The 13,447-nt window shown below is 27.7% G+C and overlaps 2 protein-coding genes across 4 annotated transcripts; one reads left to right on the top strand and one right to left on the bottom strand.

Moving 5' to 3' along the window:
• Positions 1 to 8: 8 nt before the first annotated feature.
• Positions 9 to 3,008, bottom strand: LOC124427423 (metalloendopeptidase OMA1, mitochondrial-like). The gene is made up of 8 exons (XM_046970327.1): positions 2,639 to 3,008; positions 1,636 to 1,999; positions 1,425 to 1,564; positions 1,152 to 1,325; positions 971 to 1,078; positions 677 to 877; positions 411 to 587; positions 9 to 325 (listed from the first exon to the last, which is right to left on the bottom strand). Exons 2-8 carry the CDS (start codon positions 1,985 to 1,987, stop codon positions 224 to 226), a joined length of 1,254 nt encoding a protein of 417 aa, XP_046826283.1. The 5' UTR covers positions 1,988 to 1,999; positions 2,639 to 3,008; the 3' UTR covers positions 9 to 223.
• A 439-nt stretch (positions 3,009 to 3,447) lies between these two features.
• Positions 3,448 to 13,433, top strand: LOC124427652 (microtubule-associated serine/threonine-protein kinase 3). Of its 3 annotated transcripts, none has more exons than XM_046970843.1 (22): positions 3,451 to 4,091; positions 4,980 to 5,193; positions 5,299 to 5,378; positions 5,489 to 5,591; positions 5,813 to 5,894; positions 6,093 to 6,192; positions 6,276 to 6,487; positions 6,582 to 6,657; positions 6,747 to 6,977; positions 7,058 to 7,289; positions 7,363 to 7,697; positions 7,788 to 7,960; positions 8,051 to 8,121; positions 8,201 to 8,428; positions 8,487 to 8,714; positions 8,811 to 9,375; positions 9,627 to 9,808; positions 9,927 to 10,147; positions 10,270 to 10,602; positions 10,843 to 10,908; positions 11,218 to 11,698; positions 11,784 to 13,433. In XM_046970843.1, exons 2-22 carry the CDS (start codon positions 5,019 to 5,021, stop codon positions 12,680 to 12,682), a joined length of 5,073 nt encoding a protein of 1,690 aa, XP_046826799.1. In that variant the 5' UTR covers positions 3,451 to 4,091; positions 4,980 to 5,018; the 3' UTR covers positions 12,683 to 13,433. The 3 variants fall into 3 exon arrangements, with proteins under 3 accessions (XP_046826801.1, XP_046826799.1, XP_046826800.1); XM_046970844.1 differs by having other exon boundaries at positions 3,452 to 4,091; positions 8,811 to 9,345; XM_046970845.1 differs by lacking the exon at positions 10,843 to 10,908 and having other exon boundaries at positions 3,448 to 4,091.
• The last annotated feature ends 14 nt before the right edge of the window (positions 13,434 to 13,447 follow it).

The following is a 13,447-nucleotide window of genomic DNA, read 5'->3' as shown; positions in this document are numbered from 1 at the left end:
ACAAATCATAATTTTATAATATATAAATTTATTATATAAAACTTCACATTATAACAAACGATCAAAGATAACATTATTGATTTTTTTAAATAAAAAATCTTCAAATACTATTATGAACAAAACTATTTTATAAAAATAATACGTTGATTGTAAGTTACAATACACATGTTTCTTAAACATATTATATACTATAAACTTCTGTATCGTTTACACCTTATGTACATTATGTTATTATTATTCCTTTTTGTTTAAAATAAAATTCGTGGTCTTTCAAAGTACGTTCGTAAAATTGTTTTCTTGGATCAATTGGATTTAATTTTGGACACTAAAAAACATTGTAATATATTTTATATATAAAAAAGAATTAAATATATCTTATTACTACAAAATAATACTTATTAAAAACGTACACCAGATGATTTCATTAATTCTATTGCCTTTGTCATTTTCTTATTTAAACTTTGCTCTCTGTCTCCATGAGCAGGATGTGTTGATAGCCAAGGTACAATATTGGATGCTAACTTCATTTCTGAAAGCATTCTCATAGTACCCCAAAATACAACTGCTTCACGTACATCTACACAGGCCTTGAAAAAACCATATGTTCTACATTTTGTAGATTTTGTATGATACAATATGTCTCTAAGATTGGAACTACTTTAACTAAATGACTTACTTTTGCAGCTAAATTTAATCCCACCTCATCAGCTTCATTTTCCAATGATCTACTATATGGTAAATTATGTAAAAGATTTACGATATGCTGTCCAATCATGTGTAAAAAAAATGCTAATGAATCAGGAAAACTTGCCCAAAGTAATAAAATGGGAATTGTCATTAAAACATCTATTAATAGTGCATGTGAAAATTGTTCAACCTATTGATACATAGAAACCTTATTAGTTATTACTAACAATTTATAATAACAGAATTGAAATTAGAAATAATTTGTTATTTTTCTATTAATTACCGAATGCAATAGCAATGCATGTGCCATTTCATGAGCAAGTATAATACTTAATTGATCATCATTGTCGACAATGTTCAGAACACCCAAGAAGAAAAATATATTTCTTTCCTAAAAATTATCCAACTTAAAATTACAAAAATATTTAAATATAAAATAGAATTTTCCTTTCTTTGATACGTGCAGGTAAAACATAAGCATTTTTTATAGGAGAATCGACAATAGTTAGCGTCCAATTTTTATCTTCAACAGAAATCAAGTCTTTATTTTTAACCAATATATTTTCTATAATTTTAATAAGTCTTTTATATGCAGGATGGTCTTTTGCTACCAATGATGCCTTATGTTCCTCTAAATGCTGAAAGATAAATAAAATGTAACACTTTTTCAGTAAGATATTTTGTTAATTATGTTTATAATTAAACATACAGTAACATATATAACACCTAAATCTCACCATTTCAAAAATTAATTGGCCTAATGCAGCTTGTTCTTTTCTATTAAATATTATAAATCGCTTTCGATTAGTTATTGGATCAGTTTCAATGTGCATTAAATAATAAACAATAAACATTAAGCATAATAAAACCAACGATCCTAGAAAATTATAAATAGAAAATCGATCTCTATAATATAATTATTTTTATAAAATATATTAATTTATTTACCTAAAAATATGTTTCTGTTTTCTCTAAACAACAATTTATATTGTTCTTGTTCTTTTGTTGATTTCTTTTGCCACCATCGTTTAATACCACGTCCAAGTATAAATGCACTCAATCTCAAAATTGGACGTAAGATAACAGCAAAAATTGGTGGTATGCATAATTTAGATGATGTATGAAAATCACATATTTTTTGATAATTTATATTTTTTAATTGCTTTAAAGATAACTCTGTACGTAATATACAAATTTTAGAATATCTAATAGATTGATGATTTGGAATTATACAAATCATAGATTTTATTTTAAAATAGTGGATATGACGAAGTTTTATTGCTTTTTGTATCCAGAACATATTGAAAAATTACTGTAAAAATGATAGAATTATTCCTATCTTAGATTTGTTCAACAATCTTTTTCTAAAGATATAAATAAAATACAAAATAATTACAAAGAGAAATTATATAAATTATACAATATTTTCTCCAATAAGAGATGTATATTCTTTTTATATTATGTGCATAGAAATTTTTTAAATATATTTCATAATTATTTAAATATATTACAAAAATGATATTATCGACAATAGATAATTTATATTAATCTATAAATCACTCCATAGAAATAATTCCTAAAAATAATTTATGTTGTACAGGCTTGTCGAACAATTTATTACTGCTTCAATTTCAATGTAATTTTCAAAAATATAATATTGAAATTATTGACTGAAATGTCAAACAAACAATGAAGCGTCTAACTAAAATTTTATATAGCTTATAACGATCGTGTCATTGTAATAGTTTGCTATGTAGCATTATAATTCTTCAGTACATAGTATTATTATATAATATACACGTTTCTATATATTTTTCGATATTTTTATAGAGAATAACATATTTATTAGAAGGCTTTATTATATTTTCATGTTTTTACTATGTTCATACATGTTATATAAATTCTCTAAATTTTATATATGACATTTTCAATTATATTAAAAATTACTTACATAAAACAAAATCCTTATTTTTTTAAATAATTTTATATACTTTATCATTAAATGAATTTGTATACACAGTAACCTTTATGAGATGAAATCGAAATAATCAATATTATTCATAACACATCACATAAATTGTAATATTATCAATGTGACATAATCGTTTGAAACTTCATTGTATCAAAAAATTACGTAGCTTTTATAGTTATCGAACTTGAATTAATGCAGTCATACAAAAATTTCGTAGTTTTAATTTCTACCAGCATCAACACCACTATGTTTTTCTAATGACTAGTTTTTCTAATGACTAGTTGGTAAGATAGAGCATGACATTTGAAAATGACAAAAGATTAATTTTATTTTTATGTAACGAGTTGGTAAGTATTCTACATTATCTACAGAATTCGGATAAATCGAAAAAAAACATATATATGTATACATATGTATATATCAATATATGTATGTACGTGTATATATAATTTGTATGTTGCTATTTAATAATAACTCATAAGATATACTTTAAATCTAAATTGCGTAAACATTAATGATCTATTTAAAGTTTAAATAGATTATTAAAAATAGATTATTTAAAATAAAACGATTTATTTATATCATTAATTCGAAATAATTTCTGCTTCACTTTAAAACAAATTGTTTTAGAAAAAAATCTTATTCTAAATCTCATTCGAAACATCTTATACTTATTTATACTTTTGTAAATAATAATAAAACTTTAGATGTTATCGATCGGCGAATTTTCTAACATATATTTACGAACTACGAAAGCAATATTTGTTCGATCTTTATTTTGATATTTATTCAGATAAAATAGAAACCTATCTCTAGATAAAATTTGTAATAATTAAATGTTATTTTTATAACGATCAATATAATATTTATATATTATTTTTTTTTCGAACGTAATATATTTTCTATTTCTATTTCGTATAGAAACAGATCTGACCTCGAGTATAAACGACTGACTATAGGTAAATACAAATGTGTATAAATGTATATAGATGATTAATCAGATGAGTGAGACCTACTTAGGAATGAAATAATTTTTCAAATTTTAACAAATTATTTGAAGAAAAAAAAAAAGAAAAGAAAAACACTATTTATAGGGAAAATAAAAAATCTCCGATTTTAACACCTGATGTCGTTTTAACTTTTCACAACATGGCGTCCGACAGAGGGAAGTATAGGACAAACATCAAGAAACGAACAGTATGCTTGTACTATATACAAATATAAAGTGTCATACAGTGCGGCCATGGATGCATGTATTTGCGCGTGCACGAGTGAGACTCTCTGTACACGTCCATCATGAGTCAAAATTTACGGTTCTTTCATATTTCGTGATTAATGTCTTCGTCAACAAAAAGAATGCAAATTTAGTCTCGGAACTACACCTGCTCAATCCTATGGACTGTTATCCCACGAGGATGACTCTTTCTGCCCGGTAATCAAAACTTAATTCGACTTTATGTGTATCGCATCTATTATTCTGTCTCACGAATACTGTGCGTCTCATTTCTCATTCGTCTTCGTGTTTGAACTTGTTATATTATAGATTTTTCATAAAATAATATCGAAATACTTATTTTAAATAATACATTAATCTATCAAAACGATTATTGTTGATTTTAATCATTCACGTACTTAGTATTTTTTCTATACGTCAGAAACGGAATTATATTCTCATGATCCATTACTTTAACGTTCTTCTTCAATATAAGAAATTCTTGTCATTTTAACTGAATTATGCATAATTTTCATAAGATCTATTTCTATATTATTTATCAAACGTTCGTCATTGATTTACTTATACATCCTTACTGAAGAGAATAAATTGTAAATACTACATATATATTAATAACTTAAATTATTACTGTTTGTAATGCTAAAATACGGTGTCTAATGATGTGTGTCTCTAATTACTAATCAATTTTACAAATCTTGGATGAATACAAAAAAGATATATATATATATATATATATATATATATATATATATATATATATTTATATATATATATATATCAAAATGAAAGTCATATAAAAAATTGTATAATGATATGTAGCTTGTATTGAGTGATGATAACTATTTATACTTTCTATGTATAATTTTAGAAAGAAATTAGATGAAAAACTTATAAATATAAAATAAGATTTAATTGTCTTTCTATTAGTTTAATAATATTTCTTTTTTATAATACATATTATCACAAACAATATTTTAGTTGTTTTTGAATATTTTTGTTTTTGTTTGTATTTTTCTTTTATTTTATATATAATACATATATTCAATATTTATACTCAGATATATAAAAGTTGTTTTCCATTTGCAGTTAAATTGTAACAATTGAATAAAACAAAATTTTGCAAGTATGGAACAAAGTAGAAATAGACCAAGTAGACCACGTCTACGTTCACATGGTAACTCTGCACGAGTTCTTGTATTTGATCAAATGGAATCAGAAGACACCAACTGTAGCACAGAACAAACACGTAATCGTCCTACAATATCAAAGGTAGAAAGTAAAGAGGCCCCTGTTCGACCAGGTTAATATAATTTTTTTTATAATATTATTTAGAAAATCTATATCATGTTATGTGACTTCAATGTAAAGTTTCTATATAATTATACCAAAGTAAAAAAATTTACAGTTAGCGGAGAATTATCAAATTTAGTTCGTATGCGAAATTCAGCTATTGGAAAATCAGCTCCTTCTTTGTCAGTTCACATGGTTAGTATATATGTTACAAAATTATTATTATTATTATTCAATAAATTAAATAATAATATCATATTTTTTGATTAGGTCTGTATTTAAAATATTATGTTTTCTCTCCATAGCGTGATCCAAACATTCCTCGTCGATCTGCTAAAGCAGCACATCGTAAATCTTTCATTGCAACAACATCGCCTACTTTACCACGTTGCCATTCACCTTTATCTGGTATGTTATAGATTACTTTTATAATTTTCTGTTTTTAATAATAGTCAAAAGGTATAAAATGAAAAAGGTTTTTATGAAAGATGTGATATAATAGTCTATAATTTTATAGGATTGTAATAAATAAAATATTATATAAATAAGATATTTTATATTTTTCTTTTTTGTACTTAAGATATTTATAGGAAATAGTAAATTAATTTATTCATTATTTCCCAATACAGCTTTCATCCCAATTGTAGGCAGTCCTCTAGAAAGCCCTAGGATGTCATCCAGTCCACATTTTGCTTTTGCTCCTGTTAAAAGGTATATAACTTATATGTTATTCTCTGTTTTTCTCCTCAATAAATTTTTATCGATTAATATATAAAGAAATATTTCATTTATTTTCTTATGATTTATAAATTAAAATATATTCTAATATTCATTAACGAACTGTATTAATATAATATAAATTAATTTTTGTACATTAAATAATATAATACTAAGATAATCATATTTTAGGATTGGGGGTGCTACAGGAACTGGTGATGGTAGAAGATGGTCAGTTGCAAGTTTACCTTCTAGTGGCTATGGGACAACACCTGGTTCGAGTAATGTTTCGGTATGTAATGTCATGTATTAAAAAATATATTGAAAATATATATATACATATGAATTATATTAAAATATTATGTATATTCTTAGTCACAATGTTCGAGTCAAGAACGTTTACATCAGTTACCAAATGTTCCAACTAAAGATGAGCTACGCATGTTATCTTGTCACTTTTCTAAGCCTGGTACACCATGTTCATCACATCCAGGTTTTCCTGGTTCCAGTATATCTACCATTTCTGGTAGTCTTGAAGAAGAAGGTCGTAAATCACCATTACATCGACCGCGATCACGAAGTTTAAGGTATAAATTATATTAGAAATGTGACTCTTATAAAATTTAATAATTATATAACTGATTGTAAAAAATATTAACAAAATACTAATTTTAATTATAGTAGTCCTAGTCGATCACCTGTTCTTGATAGTGAAATTGTCATGATGAATACTTTGTACAAAGAACGATTTCCAAAGGTATGATTTATGTAAAAATAATATATGATAAAAAGAAAAGTTAATAAAATAGTTCAATTTATTAACAATCCAATGTATTTTTCAATTAGGCTACGCAACAAATGGAAGAACGTTTAACAAATTTTATTAATGAAAACAAGGAAATCGATGAACATGAAGTAGTGACACATATGACTCCAGATTCTTTACCAATTTTACGTTTTGTTCATCATCAAGTGATCGAAATGGCAAGAGACTGTTTACAAAAATCACAAGAGAAATTAATCACAACAAGATATTTTTATGAAATGAGTGAAAATTTAGAACATTTATTAATGGAGGTATGTCAATAATATTTTAATATAAAGATTAATGAATATTTATTTCAACATAAATTTAATGTATAATTTAATGTTTATAGACCAAGGAAAAATCGTTAGAAGCTGCAACACGATTGACAGGTTTAATAAAAAAACTTTTACTAGTGATCTCACGTCCAGCGCGATTATTAGAATGTTTAGAATTTGATCCAGAAGAATTTTACCATTTACTCGAACGAGCTGAAGGTCAAGCTAAATTTAATGCAGGAATAAAAACTGACATTCCTCAGTATATCATCAATAAACTTTCTTTAAATAGAGATCCCATAACTGGTACATTAATTATTTAATTTTTTCATATTTTAAATGAAGATTATTACTATATCTGTTCCTATATCTTTTCCAGAATTACAGGAAGATCTGAATAAGCTGGAAGATTCTGCAAGTTCTAGTGATAGTAACTTACAATTAACATCGAGTCCTAATAAAGATGATGATAAATCTCAACGTGTTCCTTGTGAAAGTGATTATGAGGTATTAAAACTTATTAGTAATGGAGCATATGGTGCAGTGTATCTAGTTAAAGAAAAGACAACTAGACAAAGATTTGCAATGAAGAAAATTAATAAAAATAATCTAATGCTTCGTAATCAAGTGGAACAAGTGTTTGCTGAAAGAGATATAATGAGTTTCACAGATAATCCTTTTGTGGTATCTATGTATTGTAGTTTTGAAACGAAGGTATATCATATATTTTAATATTATGTATTATGAAAATATTATTTTTATAAATAATGCATGATATATAAACGTTAACTTTTGTCATTTCAGAAACATTTATGTCTTGTAATGGAATATGTTGAAGGTGGAGATTGTGCAAATCTTTTAAAAAATATTGGTCCACTTCCATCAGATATGGCAAGATTTTATTTTGCAGAGACTGTTTTAGCTGTAGAATACCTGCATAGTTATGGTATTGTTCATAGGGATTTAAAACCTGACAAGTAAAGTTATTTGAATTATATAAATTTTGTATGATATATAAATAGTTATTAGATTATTTTATATTTACTAATTAAAATTTTATGTTTCAGTTTACTTATTACAGCATTAGGTCATATTAAACTTACAGACTTTGGTCTTAGTAAAATGGGGCTTATGTCTTGTAAGTTAATAGCTTAATATAACTAAGTAATTATATTTATTCTTTTGCAATAATTTAATGTATATATTTAACTTTACAGTGGCAACAAATCTTTATGAGGGATATATAGATAGAGATACTCGACAATTTTCTGATAAACAAGTATTTGGTACACCTGAATATATCGCACCAGAAGTTATATTAAGACAGGGATATGGAAAACCTGTTGATTGGTGGTCTATGGGAATTATACTTTATGAATTTCTTATTGGTTGTGTACCCTTTTTTGGCGAAACACCTGAAGAATTGTTTGCTCATACCGTTAATGGTTAGTATTAATATGTGAAAATAAGAACACAATCTATAATTTAATTTTTTTTTTTTAGATGACATAGAATGGCCAGATGAGGATGATTGGTCAGTTCATCCTGAAGCTAAAGATATTATAACTGTATTGTTACAACAAAGTCCTAGAGATCGATTAGGAACTGGTGGTTCACATGAAGTTAAAGAACATCCTTATTTTTATGGCGTTAATTGGAATAGTCTTCTTAGACAAAAAGCTGAATTTGTACCACAATTAGTTGATGATGAAGATACGAGTTACTTTGATAGTAAGATATTTAAAATATAATGCATGATACTAAATTGATTTTTATATATATTTAAATATTAATTAATTACATGAATTACATCATATAATGTTTTAGCTCGTATGGATAGATATAATCACGATATAGGCGATGATACAGATGACACTGATGATTCTCCTTTATTTGGATCGTTTTCTTCGTATTCGCCACAATCACGGAAAATTTCTCAAAGCCGTCCGCAGCAAACAAATATAGAACCAGAAGTGGATTCTAAAAAACAACCTTTCCATACTGACTTAGAAAGCACAGTTTCACAACTTTCTCTTGTATCGAATACATCTGTTACTACTACTACTACTCCATCCAAACTCTTAGAAACGAGTCAAAATTCAGAGAAAAATCGGTCGCTTCTTTCTGTCAAGACGACTCCATGTGTCGAAAATCTAAATAGGCCTATAAAGTCAAATATATCATCTATTGGTTCTACTTCTACTGGAAGCAATGAATCTCAATTAACTGTGGTTAAAAATATTCAATCAGAAAATACTTCTATTAATTTGAGTACACCAGATTCTTCACAAACAGAATCCGAAGATATCAGCCCACAAATACAAAGGAAACGTCACACACATTCTCGTGATAAGCTGCCCAGGTTCAGTATTCCTATTGATGATGAGCACATGTGAGTCATTTGACCTATATCCTTGTCAATATTTACGTAAATCAATAGTTTCCTCCCTGTTCTATTATATGGATTTTATTTTACAATGATTCTTCCCTTATTTTCTTTTCTGTTTAATAATTAGTCGATATTATTAAATATTCAATCAAGCAATGTTACGAATCCAATTTCCTATTCATTTCTTTTCATCACCATGATCTTGGTTAATATAAAATAAATTATTTGCTTATATATATGTTATATATTTATAGGTTGGATTTAACAGCAGCGAATAAGGAGATCCTCGAGGATAAACATAATTCCAGTACCGATTCCTTTGAATCTTATAATGCAGTTCCCATTTTACCGGCAAATAAATCAAAGTCAAGGTCTGTTATTAAGTCTGCATCGACTAGTGGCTTGTCACTAGTAATACCAACTAGTGAATTTACTTGTATGTATCTAAATAATAATTTTTATAAAATTTTACAATCATTGTTTTAAATATTTATTGATATCGTTCATTAGAACTATATTATTACATTTATTATTTAATATATCTATACTTTTAGATGATTCAATAGTCAGTAATCAATCTATTGAGTCACCTGGTGGATCTTCTACTGCTTCTTCGAGAGATACATCTCCATGTCGAGAATTAAGTCCTCTTGTAACCAGTTTGAAACCTCCCATTATTATAAGAAGAGGACCATGTGGATTTGGTTTCACAGTGCATACCATCAGAGTCTATTACGGTGATAGTGATTTTTACACTATGCATCATTTAGTAATGGTATGTCCACAATATATTTTATCTGGAACTTAATTCATTCATTCAGTTGAAAAAGTATAAATATTAAAATTTATACATTCAACTATAATTTTAATTGTAAAAATATATGTATTCAACTGCAGGCAGTTGATCAGTCAAGTCCTGCATTTGAAGCTGGTTTGAGGCCAGGGGATTTGATAACGCATATAAATGGAGAACATGTACAAGGGTTATATCACACTCAAGTTCTCCAGTTAATGCTGAGTGGCGGTGATCACGTCACTTTACGTAGTACACCTTTAGAAAATACCAGTATTAAATCTGGTGGTAGAAAAAGAGATCTCACTCAGAGTAAAATGGCACGCAGAACATTTCATAAACAAAGGAAACAAAAAAGAGAACTTTCTGACAAGAAACGAAAAACGTCTCTTTTTAAACGAATAAGTTCGAAACGTGCTAGTGTAGAAATGCAACAGGTATACATGAGAATTGTCATTCTTTTCCTAATTTTCTTGATTTATTGTATCAAATTATTATACATATATACAGCAACTTTTATGTTTCACATATTACAACTTTAAGATATTTTAATAGTAGCATAGTGCTTAAACTTCACTGCATATTTTTTGCACACATCAGTGCCAGAGAAATTAAGCAAACAACATAATACAAGCTACACACTCGTTACGTTAAGTGCATTTTATATTTTATTGCAGCCATTAAGTATCAATTGTCCATTGTCAGCACCCATTCTGTCCAGTGACAACAAACCTCCACTTATGGTATGATTTCTTTTATACATTTTTTAGCTTTGTATACCTTTTGGCAATTGATTTATTTATTAATTTATTTATTATTATTTTTCTTTCTTTTTTTATATTATTCTGTTGAATACATGTTATTCATTATTTGATTCATATTTATACCAAAGCTTCTTATACCACCATTGAAATATACAGATAAATTTATTTTCATTGACATATGCGTCCATTTTACAGAAATGCGCGCATCCAACACATACTACGCTTTTAAACAAGTATAAGGCAAAATATTATGACATCAGACATTTGAAATATACTACATTCTTTCAGATGGCTGCAGGAATTTGTTCACCTTCAATGGTGACCTCTAGTCGATCTTTCCAATCCTTCACACGTTCTCAAGATATTACACCTTATTATGGTGCATGTACAAAATCCGTCTGTAGTCCTTCTCCACCAACAAATCGTACTAATTCAGAATCTTATCATTCAACTGGAAATTCAAGTCCATGTTCAAGTCCAAATTCCTCTTCACCGGGTTCTAATATTTCTATTGGAAATTTGTCAAATCAATCACATTATCAAAGACCAAGTACTTTGCATGGTTTAAAGCATAAATTACATACAGCTGCAAAAAATATCCATTCTCCTAATCGTAGGAAGTCTGTAGGGCACATACCTTTATCTCCTTTAGCTAGAACTCCCAGTCCATCGCCACTCCCTGCTAGTCCAACAAGAAGTCCAAGTCCTTTAGCATTTCCCACAGGACACCAACCTGGTAGTTCTAATACTACGCAATCATATAGTCCAGGTATTACTAAAACTATATTTTTATTATAAATACTTGGACATAATTGGTATTGTGATATAAATCGTTTGTTTAATTTATGATTTAGGTGTCTGTTTGTCAGCACCTAGTAGTCAGAAGAAAGGGTATGGACGTCCAAAATCAGCAGAACCAGGGTCACCACTTTTAAGAAGAGCTCTCAGTCCTGATAGATTGCATCCTCGTTCAGCGGAAAATAAAACATCGATATCGCCATTGGCAAATACCGTCGTAAAAGTAACACCACGTGTGACAATTGCTCAAACATCTCATGCTGAAATTTCTGAAGAGGCTAATGAAATAATGAATAAAGAAAGCAGTGATATAAAAGGCGAGAAGAAAGTGTGTACAGAACCGAAAAATGTAGTCGATTATCCTAAATTAACACATGGTATATCGATTAATATAGCAAACGTCGGTATATCTAATGCTTGTGGAAGTACACAGTTACCAAGAATAGCAGAAGAAAAAGATTCGCCGACTGGAACTAAAAGCGATGATTATACATCTAAAGAAGTCATGGTGCCTGTGGAGAAAAATGAGAAAAATGATGCACGTAACGATCGAATATCATTAGCAGATAAAAATGCAACTTACAATAAAGAATCCCGCAGTGTTTATCCTAACGAAATCAGTGTGAGTAATCTAGAATCACGAAATAATGAAGCAATAAAAGACATTGTTCATCAAAATGAATCACCGAGTACACTGATATCTCATGGTGTATCTCCAATGACGTTAGAACAAAAACAATTGAAACGTAATGAAACGGAGATCAAATTAACTTCATTTAATTTGGGTGCTCTCGAACAATCAACTTCTAGCAAGAATAGTGTAGATAACACTCAAGAGTGTCGGAAAATATTAAAGAAATATAAAGTCGATACTTTAGATAACTCGATAATTCGTGACGATTCAATACGTTCGTGTGAAAACAGTGAGTTTGTAAGTGAGAAAAAAAATACCTAATTATGTGTGCGCGCAACCATTTACTTTAAAAAACTGTTTTTAGAAATAGGTTTAGTATAAAACTTAGTAGCAAAAAGCATCAATATTTGACTATAATCAATAATGCTTGTTGAAAAAAAGGAAAAAGGAAAAAAAAATAAGGAAAATCTCCATTTCGTGTTTTTGATGTGAAAATGAAATTCATGGAGAGAAAGAAAGAGAGTCATTTGTCGTAACTGTAAAAGTATTATGTATCGTGTATAAGTCTATACGTCGTTTGAGATATCAATCTGTGTGATAATACTCTTAACTATTCTCTTGCTATACCATTGTCCAAGTCAAATTTGTTAAATTGAGCTCATAGCTAGTTACAATTTAAAAAAAATATTTGTGTCGAAAGTTATACGCTTCCATTAAATAATTGTTTATAAAGGAGTAAATTACCGACATTTTAGAATAGCTTTGTCCCGCCATACGCTTAGTAAAACAAAAAAAAATAAGATCAAAATAAGCAAAAATAAAAAAAAAGTACCTTAAAGAATTCCAAGAATTTTGAATTTTTATTTAAGTTAATAAAGTTTGTTGGGTATATTTAAAGAAAAGAAAAAAAAACTTAGATTTAGAAACTTTATAATTTGTTATATTGTATGGTAGTCAAAAATAATTCGTAAAATCTGTGATCGTTGAGACGCGCCATTATATTACGTATATATTAAATATAAAATTAGATTCGAAATACGAATTTACAATTATAAGATATTTAAACTTTAAATGACAACACACTGC

This window comes from Vespa crabro, chromosome 10, assembly GCF_910589235.1.
Source record: "Vespa crabro chromosome 10, iyVesCrab1.2, whole genome shotgun sequence".
NCBI classification, from domain to species: Eukaryota; Metazoa; Arthropoda; class Insecta; order Hymenoptera; family Vespidae; genus Vespa; species Vespa crabro.
Note: the sequence above shows the minus strand (reverse complement) of the source record. Positions and strands in the feature narration are given on the sequence as shown.

Bases quoted from the DNA above. Each gene is read 5' to 3' on its own strand.
- LOC124427423 (XM_046970327.1), bottom strand. From the start codon at position 1,987: ATGTTCTGGATACAAAAAGCAATAAAACTTCGTCATATCCACTATTTT. The intron at 1,326-1,424 runs GTGAGATTTAGG...TTTATCTTTCAG, and splicing joins GCCAATTAATTTTTGAAATG to CATTTAGAGGAACATAAGGC. The intron at 588-676 runs GTAAGTCATTTA...GGTTTTTTCAAG, and splicing joins GATTAAATTTAGCTGCAAAA to GCCTGTGTAGATGTACGTGA.
- LOC124427652 (XM_046970843.1), top strand. From the start codon at position 5,019: ATGGAACAAAGTAGAAATAGACCAAGTAGACCACGTCTACGTTCACAT. The intron at 5,592-5,812 runs GTATGTTATAGA...TTCCCAATACAG, and splicing joins TTGCCATTCACCTTTATCTG to CTTTCATCCCAATTGTAGGC. The intron at 7,698-7,787 runs GTATATCATATA...TTGTCATTTCAG, and splicing joins ATTGTAGTTTTGAAACGAAG to AAACATTTATGTCTTGTAAT.